This window comes from Anomalospiza imberbis, chromosome 9 (assembly GCF_031753505.1).
Source record: "Anomalospiza imberbis isolate Cuckoo-Finch-1a 21T00152 chromosome 9, ASM3175350v1, whole genome shotgun sequence".
Taxonomy (NCBI): domain Eukaryota; kingdom Metazoa; phylum Chordata; class Aves; order Passeriformes; family Viduidae; genus Anomalospiza; species Anomalospiza imberbis.
Window position 1 is genome coordinate 25,087,199 of NC_089689.1, and position 23,420 is coordinate 25,110,618.

General features: G+C 46.9%; 1 protein-coding gene and 1 long non-coding RNA gene across 2 annotated transcripts; both read right to left on the minus strand.

Moving 5' to 3' along the window:
- Positions 1–333: 333 nt before the first annotated feature.
- LOC137478990 (uncharacterized) lies at positions 334–15,753 on the minus strand. Its single transcript, XR_011001930.1, has 2 exons — positions 15,702–15,753; positions 334–883 (listed from the first exon to the last, which is right to left on the minus strand). It is a non-coding gene; the product is annotated as an uncharacterized lncRNA (long non-coding RNA).
- A 4,513-nt stretch (positions 15,754–20,266) lies between these two features.
- On the minus strand, positions 20,267–23,138 carry DMRTA2 (DMRT like family A2). Its single transcript, XM_068198710.1, has 2 exons — positions 21,994–23,138; positions 20,267–21,807 (listed from the first exon to the last, which is right to left on the minus strand). The coding sequence occupies exons 1-2, from the start codon at positions 22,484–22,486 to the stop codon at positions 20,936–20,938; spliced, it is 1,365 nt and encodes a 454-aa protein (XP_068054811.1). The 5' UTR covers positions 22,487–23,138; the 3' UTR covers positions 20,267–20,935.
- Between the last annotated feature and the right edge of the window lie 282 nt (positions 23,139–23,420).

Consider the following 23,420-nt stretch of genomic DNA (forward strand, 5'->3'; position numbering starts at 1 on the left):
CAGGTTAGAGACCTCTAGTGCAGTGAATTTTGTACCAACCCCTTCTTTAAATGTAATCTTCTGATACTTTAAAAAGTTAAATTGATAAGTTACAAATCCTAAGATAAATAAATAAATAAATAAATAAATGTTGAAGTACTCAAAGTTCTTTTAAAGGCTCACATTCTGAAGTAGAAGTGGTTTGTATTTCCTGTCACCTAGTTGTAAGAGCCAGGATTAAAGTCAATTAAACCTCAACTCAGAAAAATAAACCAGTAATATAAAAGCAAAAAGGACCTGGCTTCCTTTACGTGGCTATTTAAATATGGGAAAACTCACAGCTTTGGTGTGTACTTACAATAAGTAGCTCAAATATTCCAGCACCACAAACATTCACTCATTAGCAGTCTGTACCTGCTGCTAATTTACCACCTGCCTCCTCTAGACGATGCACAGGTCGTTCACATGCACGTTGGCATCAAAGGCAGGCTGCTCTCTGGACAGGGAATTCACCATTTGTTTATGTTTTTCTCAGGAATTGCACATGGAGGAAGGCAGTCAAGGCTGCTTCAGGTGGAGAAGTCTGATACAGAAATATTCACAACCTTCAGTCTGAGAATGTCTCCTCCTCATGTGTGCCCTCAAAGAAAATTAAGTTATTTTTGGTATTCAGAAGACACCCTTTAGAACAATACAATTATTCTGAAGATACTACATCTCTTTATGAAATGTGATCCACAGCACTCAGAGCGACTCTGGAGAAGTTAATCATTGCTGCAATCGTGTGTCTTTTCCAATTCACACAGCTCTGTGATTGACAGAAACTCCCAAAGCAGAATCCAATTAAGTATAATTTTGATTCTCATAAGACAAGTCTGCCTTTGTTGCAACACCAAAATCAGTTCTGAAACACAGATAAAACAGATATTAAATAATGTAATCTGAAGCTTCTCAGAGAGAATAAATGCCACCAATAATAATGCTGCCACTGTTCCCTTCTGCAGAATTCAGAGTTGGTTCTCTCCAAAACTGAAATATAAACATGTCAAGTTTTAAGATACTACGGGGCAGATTTTTGAGGATTTTAGGTGACGAAAGTGCAAAGACTCCCAGAGCTTTTCAGAAACACCGGGACACCTACTCCCACTGAACCAAGGGAAGTTACAAACTCATCCTCAGAGGATGAGAACTGTGAACACATATTGCTGCTGTGTCACCTTTAGCAGCTTGTATTGTCTGTGATTCATCTTCTGTGTAAATAAGTACTTTGATAATGCTGGGTACAGGGCTGAGGGTACAGCAATGCACTGTCTGTGGGAATAATCACCATGATTTGTTATCCAAAAACCTTGGGAACTTCTGCATTGCCACACTACTACTTATCTAAAATACTGTCCAAAACTAGATCAATCCACCCACTATAATCTGCCTTGCTCCACCAAAACCCACTTCAGCTGCACTCAGTTCTTCCACACAGCCCATAATCTGCCAGTGCTTTTCTCCTCCTCCTCTTGCACACTGAGGAATACGATAAAAGAGTTTGTTGCTTGCAAAGTGACCTCTGCCAGACGGATCAGAAATGAACTCCATCTTCTCTTTCAGTGCCCACACCATGTCAGACATGGGATGGTTTCCCATTACCTGCCTGATTCATCTACCTGCTGCCTCTTGTTTAGTGCTTGGTGCCACTGGCAGCCACTGTAATCACGGTGACAGCATTTTACAGGTGCAGACAGATTTGCTCCTTTCCAGCTCTCCCATTCTGCTCTTTTCACAGAGGCAGCAGAAAGGACACAAATCCTCGAGGTGTCATTACAGACTCACTGCAGAGATGGACTGGCCACCACCACTGGAGGAAAAAAAGTAAAAATCACTCCTAACAAAGGGCCACATTTCAGAAATTGGGTCTGAGTTCTCAACCACAAAGGCTAAAAGCCCAGGGGAACAGGTGCAGCCCTGGTGGGACAGCCCAGGGGACAGCAGTGACCCCCAAGGGGCCAGCAGTGACCCCCAAGGGGCCAGCAGTGACCCCCATGGGGACAGCCCGGGGCACAGCAGTGACCCCCAAGGGGCCAGCAGTGACCCCCAAAGTGCCAGCCCGGGGGCCAGCAGTGACCCCCAAGGGGCCAGCGGTGACCCCCAAGGGGCCGGCCCGGGGCACAGCGGGGACGCCGCGGGCTCAGCGGCCGCCGCCGCTCCGCGCAGTCTCTGCTGCCCTCTCGTGGCCGAGCGCGGCGGACCCCGGACAGCTCCAGGGGCGTCTCGGTCCCGTCCTTAAACATTGCCCTTGGAAATGCGGGAATGAAACATTTTGCGGGTTCCTGCAGTGGTTTAAATCAACCATGGTGCGCACAGCCCAGGGGGATGCCGGTGTCGCATCACACTGTCTTACGGGGCGGCAAAAAGCAAATCCTAAATCCACCCGCGCTGCAGTCACAGCGGCGGAATTCAGAGCTGCAGGGTGGTTTACAAAGTCCCAAAGGACAGGTTCGTTCTTCTCCACCCTTGGGCCTGCATTTCTGGATTAGGATCAGAGGTGGAAAGGCAGAGAGATTCCATGAAGAAACTTGTGCAAGGTCATCACCATTTATTTTGAGCCTGCACACGCAGACCCACCTTGATCATGCTGTGCCTTAGGCCTGTGTCACCTCCATTGGGTGACAATGTTTTATTCCTTACACTAAACAACCGTGAAATTCAAAATATTACACAGGACGTGACCAAAGCTTTCTTCAGGACAAAATCCAAAATGACCACAATCAAAACCACCCAAGCTAAATCCACATGATAAGCTCATTTTTCTATTCCCTTACCCATCTATATTGCTCATGGCCATGATAAATTGAAAGCATTTCACACAATTCAGTGAAAGTATAACCAGACTGCTGAGTAAACGTATTGGCACAGATGCTGTATGAACAGCTCAGCACACTCATGAATGGGCAAAAAGCCTCTACTAGGTATGACAGAAAAGCTTGGCACTGGAAAGGGTTTCTACTTTTGGCCCAGCTTCCAAAGGAAATGAGGTTTCTACAATCCTAGTACATGCAAATGTTGTGTGTCAGTCATCTGCACCACAATCCTACTATCACTACTCTGCCTATACAGCCACCTGTAGCCTAAGTCTCATAAATTATGGAAATGCATTGGAACTTGGTTCATTCAGCAAGTCTAATAGCAGAAAAAAATCCCAGGAAATTATCTGACTACCAAGCTTCTAACCAACTTCAAGACCTACACAGAAGGCTGCAGGATTTATTGCCGACCCCTCCTTTTGTCTGTGTTAGAGTAACCAAGTGCAGCCAATAGCTTCCAGCAAGGATCTGCAGTCCACTGCATGCTTCACTCCACAAGCCAGATCAGTGCAAAATAAATAAATAAATAAATAAATTTTAAATCAAGAATCAAAGTTACCAGTTTGTGAACGGTAACACCCAGCAGCAGGCAGGAATCCCAGCTGGGTCTGCACGTTGCGCAGACCCACAGGAAGGATCCCTTCCCCAAGGCACTGGGGTTCAGCAGCACAGAAAGTGGGAGACAGGAGAGAGTCACTTGCTGTTGAGTGTAAAGCTGAGACTGCATCTGAGGTCATCAGATGATTGCAAATCAGTTTAACATTTGTGGCATATTTGTTTTTACCGAAATTAAATAAGGGCTTTGGAAAATGGCAGAAATAGGCCTTTTTATTTATTTAAATTGCCTTTCATACTGTGTTAATAAAAGTATTGCATGACATTCTCAGCTGCTGTTCCCCTAGTAGCTAGAATATCCTCCCTCTGTGAATTTCTGGTGCTGACATTTTTCTTTTTTCTAATCTTTGGGCTGAAGGCAACTTTTTTTCACCCCGATTTCTTTACAAATATTTGGGGCTTGCTCCTCCATTCCTCAAAGCCAGTGAAAATCCTGAATGTGCAAGGAATGCAGAAGCAAACCACAGAGTAATTTATGTTTTCTATTTCACTTGCTTTGAAAGTCCCTGAAGAGACATATCACTGTTTATTACTACAATAAAACTTTCCTAATTCACTCAAGTAAGTTAATGACTGAAAAACCTCCTGTATATTACCAAACTGGCAAAACATAAACAATTACTGTATGATTTTCTGAAAAGCAAACCTGATATAAGCTTTTTTCTTGTTAAGTACACCTGTATTTTATTACTTGTTGCAGTGCTTTACTGCTGGATAGCAAAGCTTATGTGGTTTGTTGAAACCTCAACAGCGTGTGAGACTGCAAGAGATCTGTGACTGTTCAACCTGAAAAACCCAGGTCTGCAGAACTCAGCCACATCCCCACCAGCCTGGGGTGTGTCTGAGCTGTGGGGATTACCAGGACTGAGATTAATGAAATCCCACTGAACAGTCTGCCCTTTCTGCTTGCATTTCAGCCAGGTCTGTCAACAGCAGCAGTTGGAGATGTATCCCTGCCGCGTCACTTTTATTTATCTGTTACATACAGAGCAGAGTATCAAATTAAGAGCTGACTTAGGGGCTGTTTGTTGTTTTTTCCCAGCCTAAGACCCACCCAGCACAACGGACCTTTATTGGCACAGGCGTCCCTGCCTGCTACTCCAACACAAATAAAGAGTCCATCAAATTCAGTCACTGCTCGTTTACAGGGGCTTGGAGGAGAATCGCGTGTAGGATGCCAGGACTCTGCTGGTGCCACACAAATCACGGTGAGAAACAGAAATACCTGAGACACCAGCCCAGCTTTGACCACACAGTGGCAGCAGAACCAAGACACTGCTCAGACAAGCTCCGCATCCAACCTGCCACAGCAGCAAACTTGCATGGCTCTTGGCGGGGGAAACAGGGAAATAGCACTGTAAAAATGCTTTGGATAAGATATATAACTGGAAGCTGTAGAGAATTTCCCGAAGTTTGAGGGCTTGATTTGCCCGTTCCAGCTTGAGGCAATAGCTCATTTTGCTGGAAAGACCCACTGTGTGTTTTGAGCCTGACTGAAAGGTGCACCCCAGGACAAGCCCTGCCACTGGCTGACCTCTAAGAGCTCCAGGGAAAGGGTGAAGAAGAAACTGGGGTTAAGTACAGCAGGCAGCAAATCCTGTCAGCATTGTGCTGGAAGCCTTCAAGCAGCATTCTGGAACAAATGGTTCCAACCCATTAATTGCAAAAGGCAATTTAATGGGAGTTTTGCTCAGTCAACAGAAGTAAAATTATTAATTAATTAATTAATTTTAAAAAAACAACAGGCAGGGAAAGAGGGCTTGATCTGCTTCCCACTGCCATGAGTATTTCAGGAACAACTGTCTCAGCGTCTGAGTATTTTTGTTTATGCTGCTCTCAGCCAGTGGGATGAACAAACCAGCTTGGAATGGCAAAGGAGCAAAGTCAGCCCCATCTCATTCCTGGCTGTCAGCAGAAGAAAGCAAGCCCAGGTCCTTCTCCCTGCCATCAGATAGCCAGGCCTCCACCATGGGGTGATGTCCCTGGGAGTGGGGGGTCCCTCTGTGCAAAGGTGTCAGCCCGAGGCAGCAGCACACATCAGCCAGGGTAAAGAGCAAAAGCTGATGGAGCTTGTCCCCAGGCTGCACCCCACAGCATCCACTGGTCAAAACTCCCAGTGCAAGACTCTCACAGTATTCAAATGGGGCAAACAAGAAGCAGAACAGGAAAACACCAGATGGAATGGAGGAACAGGGTGAGGAAGAAGAAGAAAAGAAACTCTGTGGTCTGCAGACTCCACAAATGCTCTTTGAGGAAATGGGCCGAACGGTACTGGTGGAAGGGAGGAGCAAGATAAGAGATGGGGAATTTTCCCTCCTGTTCCAGACCCCTGCAGGGACCCTGCTCCAAAGCCTGCACTGCCCTCTCTGCACACCCTGCTGGGCTGTCCTAACTCCCACTGGGATGGACTTTGGGGCCAACAGGAGCCTGGCCTAGGAAACCACCACAGAGCAGCCAACAACTGCACGAGCCAGCAGGGAACAGCACGTCAGCAGCCACAGCAGCTGGGAAGGAAAGCTGTGGTTTCTGGAGCTTCACGGCACAAAACACCGTGAATTAAGGAACTTCTGCAAACCAGACGCACTGCTGCAGCCAGGTGTGAGGTGGGAAAGGGTGAAGCACTGTCTGAGGGCAAAGCGAATCGTCTACAGCATTAAACAAACTTGTCAGGGGCTGAATGCTGCAAACTTAGAGGAGGAGAGCAGCATGTATGCACCACACACATTTTTCAGTTGGCTGTGACCATTTAACTGAACAGAGAGTCATCTGCCTTAATCATTACTATTAAATTTATTATTCATATAACTGCATGAATTATTTAAATTTAAGACTTTGGATCCTGGAAGCCATTGAGAGACTCTAGCTGCCTCCAGTTTCTGATAGTTGGCAAGAGCCTGTCTTCTGGTGCTGCCAGCCTGGACTCCTAAACAAGAAGTCAGAGCTGGTCTTGGACTGCTTCAAACATAATATTTTAATAGCTATGTCATTCCCTTCATTTCATCAGACCTTTAGAGTTGATGACTTTATTTTTTCTTCCTCAGCTAGGTGGCTAAAAGTTTGTTTTTAAGGTTCTTGAGGAATTTGAGGACTCTGGGATTCAGATGACAAAAATCCTTTCAGTACTGAAGATATCCAGTAGGTCACCGACTTCGGCCAGCACTGACAGTTCAGGTTTGCCAGGTGCAGTAATTGTTCTCCTTTCTCTCTTGCAAACTCCAGCTGGGAGTTCCCTTCCACACGAGGGAAGTTTGGGCTGAGAAAGACCCAGCACACCTGTGCCCCAGGTAACTCCCCCTGTGCCCACAGGAGCTGCATGAAGCACAGGAAATTTAAGCCCAGCCTGCCTCAGTAGCAATGAGGTGCCCAAAGCACATTTCCTTCTGCATTTGCTTGCAATGCAAGCAAAGCTCTTCACTTCCATTGCTGACATTGGAACAAGAGCTCAGCAGGCACCTTTAAAGTTTTAGACATGATTGTTAAAACAAAGAGGATTAGGAGACACCACTACTGGTACAAACCTCCTGCATTCTCCAGATCATCTCTTTAAGTCCCTCTCAGGAGAGAAGCTGCTTCCTGAGCCCTTTCAAGCACCCTGCAACACTGCCTGGTAACTGGATCTCAGGAAACAGGCTGAAGAAACAGTGCCTAGTAGGATTTTTGTCAAAGGGATTTTAATGGCAATGAGGTAGAAACCACTTTGAAAAGTATCTCACATGCAGTCACAGGAATCTGCTACCTAACTTAGAGAGAAAGGCTGCAGGTTTAGCAGCCAGAGCAAAGGACAGGGTTGATGAAGAGATTCTGTTAAAGATGGGTGTGCCAATTGAAGTGCAAAATAGGAGAAAATAATATTGCTGTAGGAGGACAAAAATGAAATCCATTTTTAGTGAGATTGTGAGATATTCATTAAAGGCCTTCTGTCCAGAACATGGCATACAGTTTCTGGCTAGAATATTCTCATGAACATGATATTTAAATAAAATATTAAACACTGGATTACAACTATAATATTCAATTATATATAAATATAAAGAAATTTTAAAGGGGGCTTATAAGAAAGATGGGGACAGGCTTCTTAATAGGACCTACAGTAGCAGTTTTAAACTGAAAGAAGGTAGATTCAGTCTGGATATAGGAAGTAATTTTTTTTTCTGTGAGGATGATGAAACACCAAATTGGGTTGCCCAAAGAGGTTGTAGATGCTCATCTACATGGATGGAGAGCAGCCTGACCTAGTTGAAAATGTGTGCTTGTTGTAGGGAGAGGGTTGGAATATGGAATAGATGATTTTTTAAAGGTCCCTTCTAATCCAAACCATTCTGATTCAAGGATTTTTTTTTTTTTTGGCCTTCTTTTTTAAATCGTATTTTCTGAGAATGCAGTTTTCTAATTTTGTGATTCTTTCATAAAGGGAGAAATATGCAATTTACTTGTTTAAAAAAAATTAAAATTACTTCCAAACAATAAAAGTGTAATGGAAAGATGGAGAAAAAAAAGATCCAAGGTGACTTTTTAACTTTTACTTAACTCAGAATAGATAAACTATAGGGACCAGATATGCCCAATAGTTTAATTTTATACTATTCATGACCACATGGTTTTTTCATGTTAGTAGTAGAAGACCCTGAGACTTGTATCATATAATCTGTCAAAACTATTACTTTTCCTCAGTGAGGAATGCTTCCCCCCTAAATAAGTCAACTCTCATTTTGAGAGTTCCAGCTAATAAGATAAAATTCAATATGAATATTGTGCATCCCTTCTGCAAGTCCATATAAGCTGGGGTGCACTTCTAGAAGGATAAGGAATTCATGGCTTACACTTGTATAAACCTGCTGGTCTTCAAAAAAGAGCTGGATGAAGAATGGAAGGAAATTGAGAATAGTGACTTTTGCTGTATGGTTCTCAGGTCTTCCTCAAGATCAATAAAACAACGTGAGATTCCCAGGAAAGATTATTAAACAAAAAGAAAAGACCCCATACCTTTTTTCTCAGCTATATTTCTCTTAATGATAATTACTTTATGCTTGACCAACAATTTTACTGTACTGAAATGACTGCAGCCTTTCCAAGTTCAAGCAGTGTCTCTCCTATACTAATACTCACCTGCTTTTCAGCATCAACATGAAACAAAGGGAGTTGTAACTCATTATTACTGAATATCTGATGAATGCTGGGAGCTGTCCTAGGCACACAGAAAAAAAAAAGTTTTGTATTCCATAGACTGCAAAATTTTAAATATGGGAAACATGTCAGTATGAAAGACACAGAGAACATTCATGTGCATGAAATAACACAGGGGTTCTCACGGTCAGGTCTAGCTAAGTTTAAAAGTGGATCTCAGACCCAGAGCCACGTGTTCTACCAGCTGATTTCCCATCTTATCTTTGCAGTGTGGATTTCACAGAGCTCTCACCCAATGGTTTTGGTTTTAATGTCCCATTCTAATCTGTATCCGTATCATTATCTTTCTAATCTACACAAAACAAACTTCATCACAAAACACACATTTTTCATTGATCTCCTGAGAATAAGTTTGCCATAATCAGCAGCCCTGCTAAATTATCCTCAACCTTAAATCAGCACATAGTCAGCATGCATGACATGATGCAGAGGGAACTGCTGTGTTGGAAAATTTAATTGGTAAAGAAACTACAAATGGTAGATGAATTCACAAGGGTAGGAGATAGAAATATGTGCATACACTGATATATTTATGTGTGTGTACATGCAGACACAGAGATTACTGTCACTGAATTCAGCCACCACTTCACACACAGATCTGTGAATTGACCAATAGTTAATTTCTTTAGACATAAAGCAAAAGTCTGTAATGATTAAACAACTGCCATGTGGCTCAGTCAAAAAGTGTGAGTTTTTTGCCATCCTTTAAAGTAATCCCTACTACACCAGCAATTCGTTGCATCTCAATATAGGGAGGAAACATAGTTTTGAATTTTTTTTCCTTAGTTATATTGAACACAATCCAGGGAAAGAGAATTTTTGGGAGCCTTCCTCCTCCCCAGTGCTTAGAAATATAGCACAAGCCCCTACAAAATAGCCAGGAGGCTATAAACATCAGTGGTTTCCTAAAAGTAACTTGTCAAAGCACTTCCAGCATTTCAACTGGGCCATCAAGTCTTTTGCAAGGTCAAGTGTTACATGGATGGCATGGAGAAATTTGTAATGTTTGAAAAACTAGTGGTAGGCCTAAATTTAGGACCCTTTCCTAATTAAAAAAAAAAAAAAAAAAAAAAAAAGTGACAGCTGGCACTCACATACTGGCCTTTTTTCTTTTCCATGTTTCATCATGAGAGGTTGGTTGGTTTGGCTTTATCTTCAGTCAGATTTCTCTCTCAGTTTTACCTGCTCATAAAATGTGGAGCCATCACAGACACTCCTGGCTGCCATCAGACACAGGATTGTTTGGATGAGACCACAATTGCTCCACAATCTCTTGTCACAGAGCAAACTCCACCTTCAGTTTTTGAGTGGTATTCCAAAGGAAAAATCCAACTTAAACATCAGTGACCTACAACAGTCCCATATCATTACTCTCTTTTGCAATGGTTTTGCAGTGCTGCCAGCACCAGGGTGATGTTTTAACAGTGACTCTCATGTTTCCACTTTCTTACACCACTCTCTCATTTCCTCCAGGCTACAAAGCCAAGGTGGATGGGTTTGCTAGAATGTCAACTGGATTTTCCCCTCTCCAACAACATGAATGTCTTTATTGTTCATCAAATGCTGTTCTGCAAATATTGGTCAATGGTATTTCTGTAGCATTAATGTTAGAAGCCTATAGGATTCTGCAGATTATATAAAAAAATATTTCATATTTTTGTGCTCCTCCTCTCCATCCTGTTAAGTCTATTGATTTAATAAAACAAGTAATCTAAAATTATTCTTTTTTTTTTTTTTTTAATCACAGCAAGGAATGCCAGTAGGAATAGCTGTTCTCACTGCAAGTTGTCTAGGCAGAGAAGAGCTCATAATTCATTGTCTGCCTAAGAAATTCTCTAAGGAGAAGATTTTTACTTCTTCATCTTATTTGCTCTGTTGGTTGATTGGCATGTATCTCTGTATATAACTATATCTATGGCACAATGTTATAATAGCAAGGAAAACAAAATTACTACCTCTGCCTGACATTTCATCAGCACTACTTGGGAAATATCATCCCTGAAAAACACAGAACAGGGGGTTACAATTAACACTAAGAAGTGTTAATTAGACAGAGCTGAAATGACTTATTATAAAGCAGAGTGTATTTTACTTTTCCATGTCTCACAACAGTGCAGCTTCCTGAGTGAAGTCAGGGGCTCTGCTTGGGTAGCAGAAAGTGAGGAAATGTGTAACCCCTTGTTTGCTGTACTTTATCACTGCACAAATACTTATTAACATCTTCTTTGGCACATGTTCGTATACATTCAGGACACAGGGTCTCTTTTGCCATTGTTAGAGCTCTACTCTAAACTCTGAGGAATTTGACACATTTTAATGAATGAAGACAGAGTCCAGTAGAGCTTTCCTGCTACAGAGATTGCACACTTAATTAGGACCCTTATTAAAAATAAATACTCAAGTAGTACAAAAGTCTGCAATTCAAGTCTCAAGTGTCTCATACTGAAACTGGAGACTGTCACTATTAAAAATCACTTTTTAAAAAATAATAAATTGTTTTGAATAGCTCAAGGTCACACAGTGTTGGTAAATTAGCAGCACAATTTAGTATACAAACCAAATCTTCAGAGACCCATGTGCAGTTGTCACTAGAAAACCTTACAGCTTCCTTCATCTGCAAGGTTCCAGTGGTGCTCTAAAATAGCAATATCTCATTCTTATTCCATGAGAATAATCCAATGAAAGTTAAACAAACCAGCCTGCAAAATAAAGGATAATTGTAATTTTCAAAAGACTGGAGATAAGAAGTTAGTATGCTTGACTTTTAGTGTAGCACTCTCAGCTGAAGCATCAGTTATACCTGTTTCAAAATCATGTCATTTTCAGATTAATCTCAGAACTGCCCCGGAGATCACACCCACTGAGCACCAGCAGCATTCTGCTACCTCAGGAAGCACTTTGGTTGTGTGCATCCTGCTTCCAGACAATATTCTCTGCTTGGGAATACGAGGAAACAAAGGCAACTTTTGCCCAAGTGAGTCCAGAATCTGAGTGTAACATCTGAGAGCCCCACTCACATCTCAAACTAAACTGAGAGGAAAGGACACTCTCGATTCATTGACAAATATGGCAAAATAAAACCCAAATAGCACCAACCAGAGTGATATACACCAATATTTTAATGGTTATTGTTGCTCATAAAGCCCTTAAAACCTTTAAGAAAATCAGCTACAACTTGTTTTTCCAAAAGTGATGAGCAATGCTCAGAACTCGGACACTGAAACTGTAGAAGTAGTCATTTGTATGAAAATTTAAAAGGAAAAGAAAAGAAAAGAAGGAATGACAGCAGCCTGAGAGTCAAAAATTTTCAAATATTTCAAATTTAACATATGATCTGAGGATCTGCCCAAATAAGTTCTTAAGGATAAAAGTTTCATACAAATTTCCTTTCTGTTATAACTGAGTTAACCCTTGAACTGGGGGAGCATGTCATTCAATTAAGGCTGAGAAAAAAAGATTCATGATACCATAAACATCTGCAAAACAATAGAGACCGTCAACAAAGATGGCTCTGTGCAAAACATTTACTGAAAATCACCAACATGATCCCTTTTGCTGTTGCATTTTGGGTGCCAGATGGCTGGAGGGAGTTCCAGCAGGCAATTTCTTAATGAGAGTGCCTCTGCCCAATATCATCAATGTCCATCAGATGCAGAATCTACCCTGCTGAGGCTCCCAGGAAAACTAGACATTTTACCCGTGACTTCACCAGGTCAGTCTTAGCTTTTCACAGTTTCCAGAAAATCATTTGCTGTTGTTCAGTGCAGCCCATCTTATCAGGACTAACTTCCCTTGGAGATTTCCATGATGAGGAGTAAAACAAAAAGGCTGTGAGACTCCTTGAACGGCATTAGCTCCACTTCTGGCCCTGTTTTTAAGAGCACACCTATCACTTATCACCTCCATCACCACAGACTTCCAGCTTAGCAGAGCCATTTCCTTCTCAAGAGTTCAGTGTCCCCTTTTGCCAGCCCTGATTCTAGTTAGCAACAAACCTCCCAGCCAAGCAGACTGGTATCCTCATCTCACACCGGTTTGCAGCCCTTTCCAGATCCAAGATATACATGTCCTTGCTTGCCAAGACAACACAAGTTCTTCTTTCAGTGACCAAGGTAATGAAAACTAGCTGAGCCCTCTCCCAGGAGGGAGGTTAGGAAGCCAAAGTGAAATGTGCATGGGGCAAGTTAACATTTCAGCCTGGCATCAGAATCCAAAGACTTTTCCATGTAACCCTTGGGAAGTCCCTCAGTAATGGTGACACACATGACAGTGCCTTTGCCAGCTTCTCCAAGTGCCTGGCGTGAGTGTGAGGTGCACCCTGAGCATCTGGAAATGGTTACACTCCCAGGAAATCAGAGTTGGGTTAACTAATTCGCCTGGTGTGCTTTGGGCAACAGATTATGTTTGTAAACCACATGATGGGCTAATTTTCCCCCAAATGCAGCTACCAGCAATTCTTATGTGTTATGCTACCACCAATTCTTATGTTCCCAGATATTTTCCAATGGATCTGAAAACAGAAATTCAATTAGTGTTTTGATACCCTTTTCACCGTTGAACAGGAAGAACATTATAATATAATTATTGTAGAAAAGAGGCCCTGAAAACCCTTTTCTGATCCCTTCTGGTGGACATGAAACTCTCATGGAGAAGGGTAGTTTTTTTGTGAGAGGCTGGAGCCATGTGTTCCTTGCCAAATCTACTGGAGCAATTTTCCTACTCTCGGCCCCACTGCATCAAGATTACTTTCTGTGTCAAAATAAAGCTTCAATAATGGGGATAAAAATAATGATTAGAGAAATCAAACATAATTCATCCCTCTAAGAAGGAAAAAAAGCCAGGCATCTCATAACACACATTCTAGCACACTGGACAGAGCATTGCAATTTTAGTCCTGTGTGCCTGATCATTTGACATTTACTCCTATTGAACAGGCCCTTAATTAGATTCTCCTGCCAGAATAAGATATCTGACTCTCCCCTTACAAAGCAAAGGCTCTCCAAAGTTATAATCTCCACTACTTGCCCCATTCATTTAGCTGTAAATATCTATGGCTAACCTTGCAAGCAGGAGATTTAGAAAACTCAGGAAATCCATAGGTCCTATCCAAGGTAAACCATGGGCTTCCCCAAGCCATGAGAGGAAATCAATATCCCATATCCCACTTACAAGCAAGCGAGGTAATGTTTTGATACCTTTGTTCCCTGTAAAGCTGTCTCACCGCTGAGTTCCTCCTTCACAAATCCCAGCTCATTCTCGCTGTCTCCTCCTGCTGCTGTTGCTTCTCCTGGTTAGAGGCTCGTGGTCTCTGTCTGGATCCAGCTCCCCTTAGCAGGGGTCATGCTTCCCTCCTTCCCCTGACTCCAGGTCCTGCTGACCTTTAAGTCCCTTTCAGGATCTGCTGAATGTTTTATAAGGGCCCTGCCTTGCTGGCCCTGCCTCTGTCTTGATGAATTTCTGTGAACCTCTCCTATATTCTGGTCCAGGGCTAGTACCCCATTTCACTCCCAAACATCTGATTTTAGCAACAACTTTAGCATTTCAAGGCCAGCCAGTCTTGTTAAATCTCTCTGTAAACATAAACCCCAAGCAGATCTTTTAAAAAGCCTTTGTAATTCATGCTTTCCATCTGCCTGTCAGACCACACGAAAAGATCCACTCTCTCTTTCAGGTTTCCTTTCCACTTCCCTCTTCCCCCCAGGAGCCTGCCCTGCTCTCATGAACCTACTAAAATTTGCACAGATCCTGCCCATCTATTATATTTTCCCAGTTAAACAGGCAAATACTTTCTGAGGATATGTAAGGCAGATCTGTAACTATTGATGCGTAATAAGACTTTGGGTGACCAGCTTTCAAGGGATTTCTATATCTTTTTTTCTGAAATTTATCTATGGTTTTATCCATTTATTTTTTATTTATTCATATATTGAGGGGGAAAAATAAGTTTTTAGAAACAACATTAGCATAACTTTTATAAACTACACAGCAAATTACTAAGATCCAAAAAAAGAAAGGAGGGAATATAAAACAGAAATAAAAATTCTGTCTGAATTCATACTAGCTGCAAAAAATGTTCTCACATTGAGAACATGCCAAAGGATCCACCCTTACCCCTCACAGATCTGCATTATAGGGCTTCTGTGTGAAGTCAGGAACCACATAGCACCATCTCTTACAGAAAATTAATCCACAAACCAGTATATGACAAGATTTTGCTCTTCCAGGCCATCAAAACAGGGCTTTCAGGAAGCAATGCTTCCCCCCCTGTAGTTTAGAGTTCTCAAGGATTTAAGATAAAACCTAAGATAAGACTTTAGCTCCCACACACAGGTAAATCCAATACCGCAAAAAACAGCATTCCAAACAGAATTATCCCCCAGGCAGGTGTTTCATCATGCCCTTGTCCACTTCTGCCAAATTCATACCTGGAGTGAAGAGGAACACGTGCTTATGCCAGCTTCTGGATTGAACAGGCCTCAGACCAGACTTCATTAAGGTTAGAAATGTTTACCAAACAGCCTGTTGCAGTTAAAGCTACCAGTAACAGCCTGGTCTTTCAGCATTTTCATCTCTCTCGAGATACTTGCTTCCCCATGAACAATCAGTGAGTCACTGGGAGAACACCCAGCGCTGTTCTACATCAGCAGCCCCTTGCTCAGCCTTGGCCTGCGTTTGAGTGCTCATGTAATTGAGCCTCCTGACCCCTGAGCAGCACCTGAGAGCACTAATCTGAAATTAGGGACTTCCGTCTTTTCCTGAAAATGTCAATCCCACCATACAGGACCACCTTACCCAGCCTGTGCAGAGCATAGTCAAGCCTTAAAGGCTCCCTCAGGAAAGGCACATATATAGAGATATTATATATATTATTATATTAGATAATGCACGGCAGGTGACGCATTTTCATCTTACTCTTGTAACACAGACACCAAGATCTTATTCTCGTGAATCTTAATTATTTACACAGCTCTTAATACTGCATCCCAGTTCTCCAGCCTAAGACTCCATCAAGTCCCTTGCCGTGTTCTTCTCTTCTGGAATTCGCCCTCCTCTCCACCCTTCTTTTACCTTTAGGCGTTACCCAGCACCAGAATTCCTTACCAATAGACCTTCTCCAGCTGTTTTAGCTCGCATCGCTGTTAGCCAGGGTGAGGCAGTTCATCCCCGCACCCTTTAACCTCTTCCTCCCCCAGGGCAGGTCCCTCGCATTAACAGCACCTCCCTCGCATCAGCATCGCACCCTCCTTCCTGTGCCGCCGCACTCAGTAATTCCCACCAAACCCACAACCGGCCGCACAATTTAACAGTGAATTCAAGACCAAGGTGGATGGCCCGGCTCGCGGGGCTCCGCTGGCCGAGCCCCGGCCGCTCCCGGGGAAAGGCAGCAGCAGCTCTCGCTGGATATCATCCGCCCAGCAGTGGCCGTGGCTCCCTGGGTCAGCAGCATCTCTTCCGTGGTTACTAGATTCCCTAATTACAAAGAAATGAGGGGTAGTGCCTGGAAAGGAATATCTTCAGGTTAAAGTGTGTGTTTAAATTAATTATATCTTTTTATCTTTCTTTTTTCTCTCTTTTTTTCTTTTTTTTTGACGAAGTGTTCTTTTTTCCTAGTAAGCTCGTTTTGGAGATGGGATAAAAACCAGCTTTGTGCAGTTTCACGGGGTTTTTTCCGTGCCTTTTCCGAACTTACGGCTAACAGTGGGTTTGTGGGGCTTTTTTGTTTTGTTTTGTTTTCTTCTTAATAAAAAGGTAGAGAAAAATAAAGGGGAAACTGGAAAGGAACAGTAACAGGGGGAAAATATTATTTTGCAACGGTGAATTAGTATTTCTGTCGAAATTCCGAGAGATGGAAATCGGAATGAATTTTCACGTGCCTCAATTGGTGCTAAAGGCAGCAGAAAACGGTAAAACACTCCGTTCCTCTCCCGGTGTAACTCCGCGTCCCTCGCTCGCTTCCATCTGTTGAGTTCCAGACGTGCCGCTGCTGCCCCGGGAGAGCCGCAGCCCCCGGGGCTCCCTGGAAGCCTCCGCCGGCTCTTCCTACGGAGTTGCTCCTCCTCGTTTCTTCCACCTGCTTAATCACATTTAAATATATTAAATACTTTCCTATTGTTCTTCTGGCATAGGAGTAATTGCCGCAGTTGCCATGGGGATGTTATGACAACACAGGGGGGGTGCCCGCACCGTGAGAAGAGGCAGAGGTGTCCCCTCGCCGGGGGACGTGGGAAGTTCGTGTGCCTGACACCGGCGCTGCGCCCCCGCCGATGAGATCAGCCCGGGAGCCGCGGGGTACCTGGTGTCGCCCCCGCCCAGGGGAGCACAGAGGAAGGATGGCCGGGAGCTGGGGCGAGGGGTGGGACGGTGAGAGCCGCGTTCCCTCAAACGGTGCCACCGGCGGCAGCTGTGTTTGCTCAGCGCCGGCACAAAAGGCCGCCCCGCCCGGTGAGAGACACCCGGGGCCGGCCCGGCCCGGTGAGAGGCACCCGGGCCCATCCCATCCCATCCCATCCCATCCCATCCCATCCCATCCCATCCCATCCCATCCCATCCCATCCCATCCCATCCCATCCCATCCCATCCCATCCCATCCCATCCCATCCCATCCCTCCTTTCCGGGCAGCGCCGGGATGCGGGGTGGTTTCCAGCTTGGGAAACGGGGCGGCGAGTCCCGGGACAGCCGCGATAGCGGGGCCGCAGCGCTCCCGTGGCCGCGGGAAAGACAGAGCGGGACTCGGGACTCGCTCCTCGGTCTCCAGTAAAACAACTCATCCATGTGCCCGCTGGAGCGGCCCTGGCTGCCCAGGGCACCGCGTGGAAGCAGGGCCACCACCCTTCCCTGTCGTGGGTGTCCCCCTGGCCCCTGCAGCGGACAGGGGACGCTCCGGGCCGGCGCCGGGGAAGCGACACCAGCACCGAGCCTCCTGCACCCGCCGGGCCTCGGCGGCCAGCCGGCTTTGCGGAGGGGTGGGGAAGAGGCGGCTCTGGCAAGCGAGGGAGGGTAGCGGGGTTCCTCCCTCAGGCTGAAAACTAAACTGGCCAGCCTGGAAAAGGCCGCCCCGCCGCCCTCCCCGGCCTCGCCCAGCCCGCTGGGCTCAGCCCGAGCCGGGCCCCGCCGCCGGCCCGCCCGGCCGGGCTGCCGAGGCTGCCTCGCAGCGAGCACGGCGCCGGGAGGTTCATTTTAGGTGAAGGAATGTCATTTCGCTACTAAATGGTTAGTCTAATTTGATCTTTATTATGCTGCGGATTAGGACTGATTCATATTAAACACGAGTGCAGTTAATATAACTCTGGAACGTGTCCCGCTGTATGTACAGCAGCCGCTGCTACAGCTCCGCCGCTTCCTGCGACCCGTGGATTAAGATTTAATTAACAGGGAAGTTTGCGAGCGCTCACCCGCAGCCTCTCTGCTTCACAAATAATTTATACTCGGTTCCGCCGATTTTTATTCAAGTGACAGCATTTTATTTTACTCTAAAAGGGACCTGAATATTTTATGTTCTGCCAGAGGCTTCTGTATACGAACCTCTCCGAGGCAGCTCCAAACCCAAGGGATTTCTTTCTTTCTTTCTTTCTTTCTTTCTTTCTTTCTTTCTTTCTTTCTTTCTTTCTTTCTTTCTTTCTTTCTTTCTTTCTTTCTTTCTTTTTTTTTTTTTTTAATCTATGGGAATTACTTCAGTACGATAATTTATCAGAGATTTTCACCCCCCCCCACTCCTCCCCCCAATCTAACTGCCTAAACTACCCGTATGAAAGTTAATCGTCGTGATCCCCATTGTCGGTTGTATAAATCCAAGCTCAAGCCAACCTCCAAGACACGGCAACAATTCTGATAAATTGTCCTGCTCGCCTAACTACACAAGAATGGCTTTTATAATTAAAAGGGGGGCTGAGTTAAATCAACAGCTCCTAAGCCCTTCTCAACAGGGCTAGAATAGGAGAAATGTGGCGACCTGATTTCTTTAAGTAGCAGCTCTTTGTAGCCCGTTCATAATCCTAGATATGGAAACCCATCCTGCACAAAGTCAGCTGCCAACCAAAAAAGAAAAAAAATAGAAAAAAGTTTATTCAGATGCTCAACGTCCATCTTTTTTTTCCCCAGTCTAACATAACCCTAGCACTTTATAACCAAACAGACAACTCCTTTTCCAATTAAAGTGGAATTAGGAAACTCAATCAAATTAGCTCACTATTAAAGCCCTTCTTTATTAAACCGTTTTATTGTAGTAATATTAAGTTTCACCCGCTCTTGGAACACGAGACTTTAAAAAGTTTCCCTTGCGATATTGATTTGGCTGCTCCCAGGATGGACTGGGGTCAAAAGTATTTGCCTAGGTGTAATTTGCAATATTTACTTACTTTTTTGGTGGGGTTTTGTTTTGGATCTGGTTTTGGGTTTGGTTTTGTTTTTGAAGAAAATCATAAAATTGTATCCAAGTTGATCAATCGCATGCAGGATGGAAGAATTGCGTTTTGATGCAATTTGGTTTTACCCAGGAGCTTCCCTCCATAGCTGCGGCAGGACTCCTGTCCTCCCAGCCCCACCAGTATATTAACTGGTTGGTAGAAGCCGCGCTGGCAGCTCCCAGCCAATGTTTACACAGTTATATTTGAAGTGAGAAAGTAAACAGTCCAGCTGTGCCACGGAGCGGTTCGCTGGGATTAGGTTTCCATACCAACCAACTTTAGGAGCTTTTACAGTCTTAATTCAACCATGCACTGAACTTGTTCTTTGTGAGTAATAGTTTTCCTGGACCAAACACTCCCAGGACTGGCAAGAAAGTCACGCTCCGGCCTTCGGTGGGATCCCCTCTCGGGATGCACGGGGGCACGCCCGCTGCCCCCCGCTCATCCCAATATAGAAATAAATAGAGGCAGGAAAGCCCTTCTTACTTTTTGATCTCAAAAAACATTTGGACACCATTGCCAAAAAAAAAAAAAAAAAAAAAAAAAAAGAGAGAGCGAGAACAGAAAAAAAAGCCACGAAAGTAGCCTTTACCTTCGGATGAGGGTGAAGGACACACAGCTCTGAAAACAGAGAAACCTTCCCTGCGCTGATTTTAACTCATCCGCCTCTGCCGCAAACGCACTTTTACATTTTGAAAAAATGTCATTATTATAGATCCCTGTGCTTATTTTGACACAAAAAACAACTGAAAGGCATAATTCAATTTCAGATACGAGGGGTAAAACCTTATTGCTGCTACACAACCCACAGTTCGCAAGGTGGGATTTGATTTAACCAGGCTTCTCTTTGCGACAATGCCAAATTTCCTAATTTCCTAAATATGTCAAAAACCATCAAGATACTGAAGGGAGAAATCCTGCTTAAATTTATACCTCTGTAGGTTTTCTGGGGATTTTTTTTCTGCAGGCATAAATAAGAAAAAGACCAGAACCAGAAATAAATGTATTTGACAATTTCAGTTGATAAGGAATTTGCTTCTGCTTGTACGCTTCATTTTTATTTATAAATTTATCTGGAGAATATCTAGTTTGACCATGATAAAAATGTAGTAAACATGTTTGTAAGAGTTGCATAAACTCCTTTAAATATTGAATGTACTTGTCAAATAAATTTCCCAAAACACATTTCCATCATCTCATAAAATACCACTTGCCATTCATAAGACCGATTTTTTTTTTTTTAATAGAAAATAACATTTATTTCTATGAAATGGAAACACAGAATTACCTGTTAGAAACAGCAAGAAGTTTGCTACATCGGAACAAGAAAGCAATTTTCTTGCAGATCACAAATGAAGGAGGCTTATTAAACCATCATACACCATTGGCGCCAGGGTCCTACGGACAGTTACAAATATATCTACTTTCCAATGTTATATACAGACCGCAACGTTTCTGGGGGCGAGAAGGAAAAGGTTTTCGATTTGACAATGTTTCATCTATATGCCTGGTAAGTATTACAATGCGCTGCCTAACCTTTAGCTTAACGTTAATACCAAGTTCACCTACGAGTTACATTAATAACTTAGATTTCCATTTTATAACATTATACACTTGCTAGTATACATATATATATATGTATGTGTGTGGGAAAGAGCGCGCGTGTGTGTGTGCACACCCCACGACGCGCTGAGGATATCCATGCTTATGGCCATAAGCAACAAAGAGTGACTCATGTCTGGACAATGAAAGTGCACCTTTATCACCTTAATACACCTACGCCTGTCCGCGCCGGGCTCTGCACGCAACCACCACCTGCACGGGGGAGAGGAAGCCACCCGTGTCCGTCCACCCGTGCCTACCTAGCTACCTCTACACAGACGAGCTTTAGGAAGCCGCTATTGCTTCTCGGGGGTGTTGTTGACCATGGGCCCGTAGAGCCCGCTGGAGTACACCTGCTCCTTGTGCACGGCGGAGCGGTCCCGCATCAGGTCGCTGAAGGCGTAGTCCACGGGCGGCCGGAACCCCAGCGTGGGCATCAGCCCGGCCGTGGAGTAGGGGGTCATGAAGGCCAGTCCCCGGCTGTGCGCCGAGTAGGCGAGGCGCAGCGGGTTCAGTCCCAGGTGGGTGCCCAGGGGGTAGGCGCCGGCCTCGGCCCCGAAGTGCGTGGCGTTGGGCTGCAGCGGGGAGAAAGCGGAGCGGCTGCCCAGCGTGCCGATGGCCGGGGCCATGGCGCCGGCGATCAAGGGCCGGTGGTGGGCGGCGGCGGGGGTGGGCGGCAGGCCCTGCAAGGCGCCGTCCCGGGCCCAGGCCTCCTCGGGGCCCTTCTCCGGGCCGCGGTTGTTGAGGATCTGCTCGATGGCCTGTACCACGTCCCCGCCGCAGCCCTGCAGCACCAGCTCCAGCACGCTGCGCTTGTGCGCCGGGAAGACGCGCGTCAGGATGTCGATGGGAGTCCGCTGCCGGCCGCCGGCCGAGGGCGACGGGTCCTGCTCGTCCTTGTCCGCCTCTGAGCCCGAGTCCGAGCCCAGCGGGCTGATGGAGCCCGGGCTCTCCTCCCCCTCTTTCGGGCCCTTGGAGACGGGTGAGCTTAGGAAGGACTCGCCGTCCCCGTTCTCCGAGCCCGAGCCGTGGCGAGCATCTGGGGAGGAGGTGCCGGGCACGGACTCGCCGTCCGGGGAGAGGGGCTTCCCGCCCGCCTGCTGCGGGGTGACGGCGCGGCTCGGCAGCAGCGTCTTGGGGAACAGCTCGAACTTCTGCATCTTGGACTCTGCGGGTCGGGGGTGCAGAAGGAACAGAGACCGTCAGTGGGGCTGCCCCCGGCGCGCCCCGCGGAGCGCCCCGGCCGTCGGCGGGGCCACCCGCCCGCAGCTCCGCGCCCCGCTCATCTCCCGCCGCCTCTCCAGGCCCCTTCCCCCCATCACCACCGCTCCGAGGGCTCGCAGCGCGGCCTTACCTGAGGCGCCGGCGCCTCCCTCGCCGCCGGCCCCGGCGCAGACGGAGCCGAACACCTCGTAGGCGGGCCGGGGAGGGATGATGCCGTTGGCGGCCGCCAGCGCCAGCCCCTCGGCCGTGCCGTAGAGCAGCTGGAGCTCGCGGGCCTCGTTCTCCTCCTGCGCCTGCTGCCGGCGCAGCGCCACCTGAGCGGCCATGACGCGCTGGCGCTCGGCGATGAGGGTGCACTTGGCGCACATGCAGTCCTTCCAGCGGCAGTACCGCTTGTGGCCCTTCAGCGCCGACACCACCCCGTGGTTGCGGCACCGGGCGCACTTGGGCGTCCGCGGGTACTTCTCGGCCGCCCGCAGGAGCAGCGGCGGCGCCCGCAGCAAGCTCCCGGCCACGCTCACCGGCAGCGTGGCCGCCGCCGCAGCCGCCGCGGCCGCCACCGAGCTGGGGGGCACCGGGGGGGGCGCGGCGGGTACGCTAGGCAGCTCCGACCGCAGCTCCATCCCGGCGAGCCCGCCCCGAGAGAGCGGCCCCCCCTCCCCGGCCTCCCCCAAAGCGACGCGGGGCGGGGGAGCCCCTGCGCCGCAGCCGCGCCCGGGCGCGGAGAGGCTCCCGTTGCCTTCAAGCGCAATCACGAGTGGGGGGCACACAGAGCCCCGGGAGCGGGCATGCAAACCCCAGCGCCTGTCCTCTCGCCTCGCTCGACGCCCCCGTCCCCCCGCACCAGCACACGGCCCCGGAGCGGGGTTCAAATGAGGAGGGGCCCGTCGGGAGCCGTTCCGCGCCCTCCTCCCCTCCGCGCCCGAAAAGCAAAGCTAACACAAGAAAATCCAAGGAAACTTAGATCACTCCCGCTTCCTTGCTCTCCGTGCGCATCTGGCGGGGCAGCACCAAGTTCATCGCGCCAGGCTCAAAGCCGAGCTCTCCCGTCCGCGCTTGCGGGGTCGCCGCTCCCCACGGCGCCCCGGTGCAACCCGAGCTGCTCGCTAAGTTCCGTTCCCCCGTCCCCCTGTAACTGCGGCCACAGACTAGCAGTGTCCCTTCAAAGAACAATCCGGCACCTTCAACGACAGGATCCCTCGCCACGAGCCGCAGAGGCTAAAATCCAGCAGAGAATAGCGAAAAAAAAAAAAAAAAAAGTCACCCCGTCTCCCGAGCAGCACCTCCGCAGCCGGGCGGAGGAGCCGGGCTCTCCGCCGCAGCGAGCCCGGAGCAGGCGGGCAGAGCGGCGGTCGGGCCGGGCCGGGCGCGGAGCCCCCCGGGACGCGGCGCGGCCCTGGCGGAGCGTGCGGCCGGAGCGGAGCGCGCTGCCCGCCGCGCCGCCACTCGCGCCGCCACTCGCGCTATTGTTGCGGCCCGCGTTGCCATTAGGCAACATTTGACAACAATGTGGCGCCTGCCATTGGCCAGGGCCCGCGGGCGCCGCGCTGATTGGCC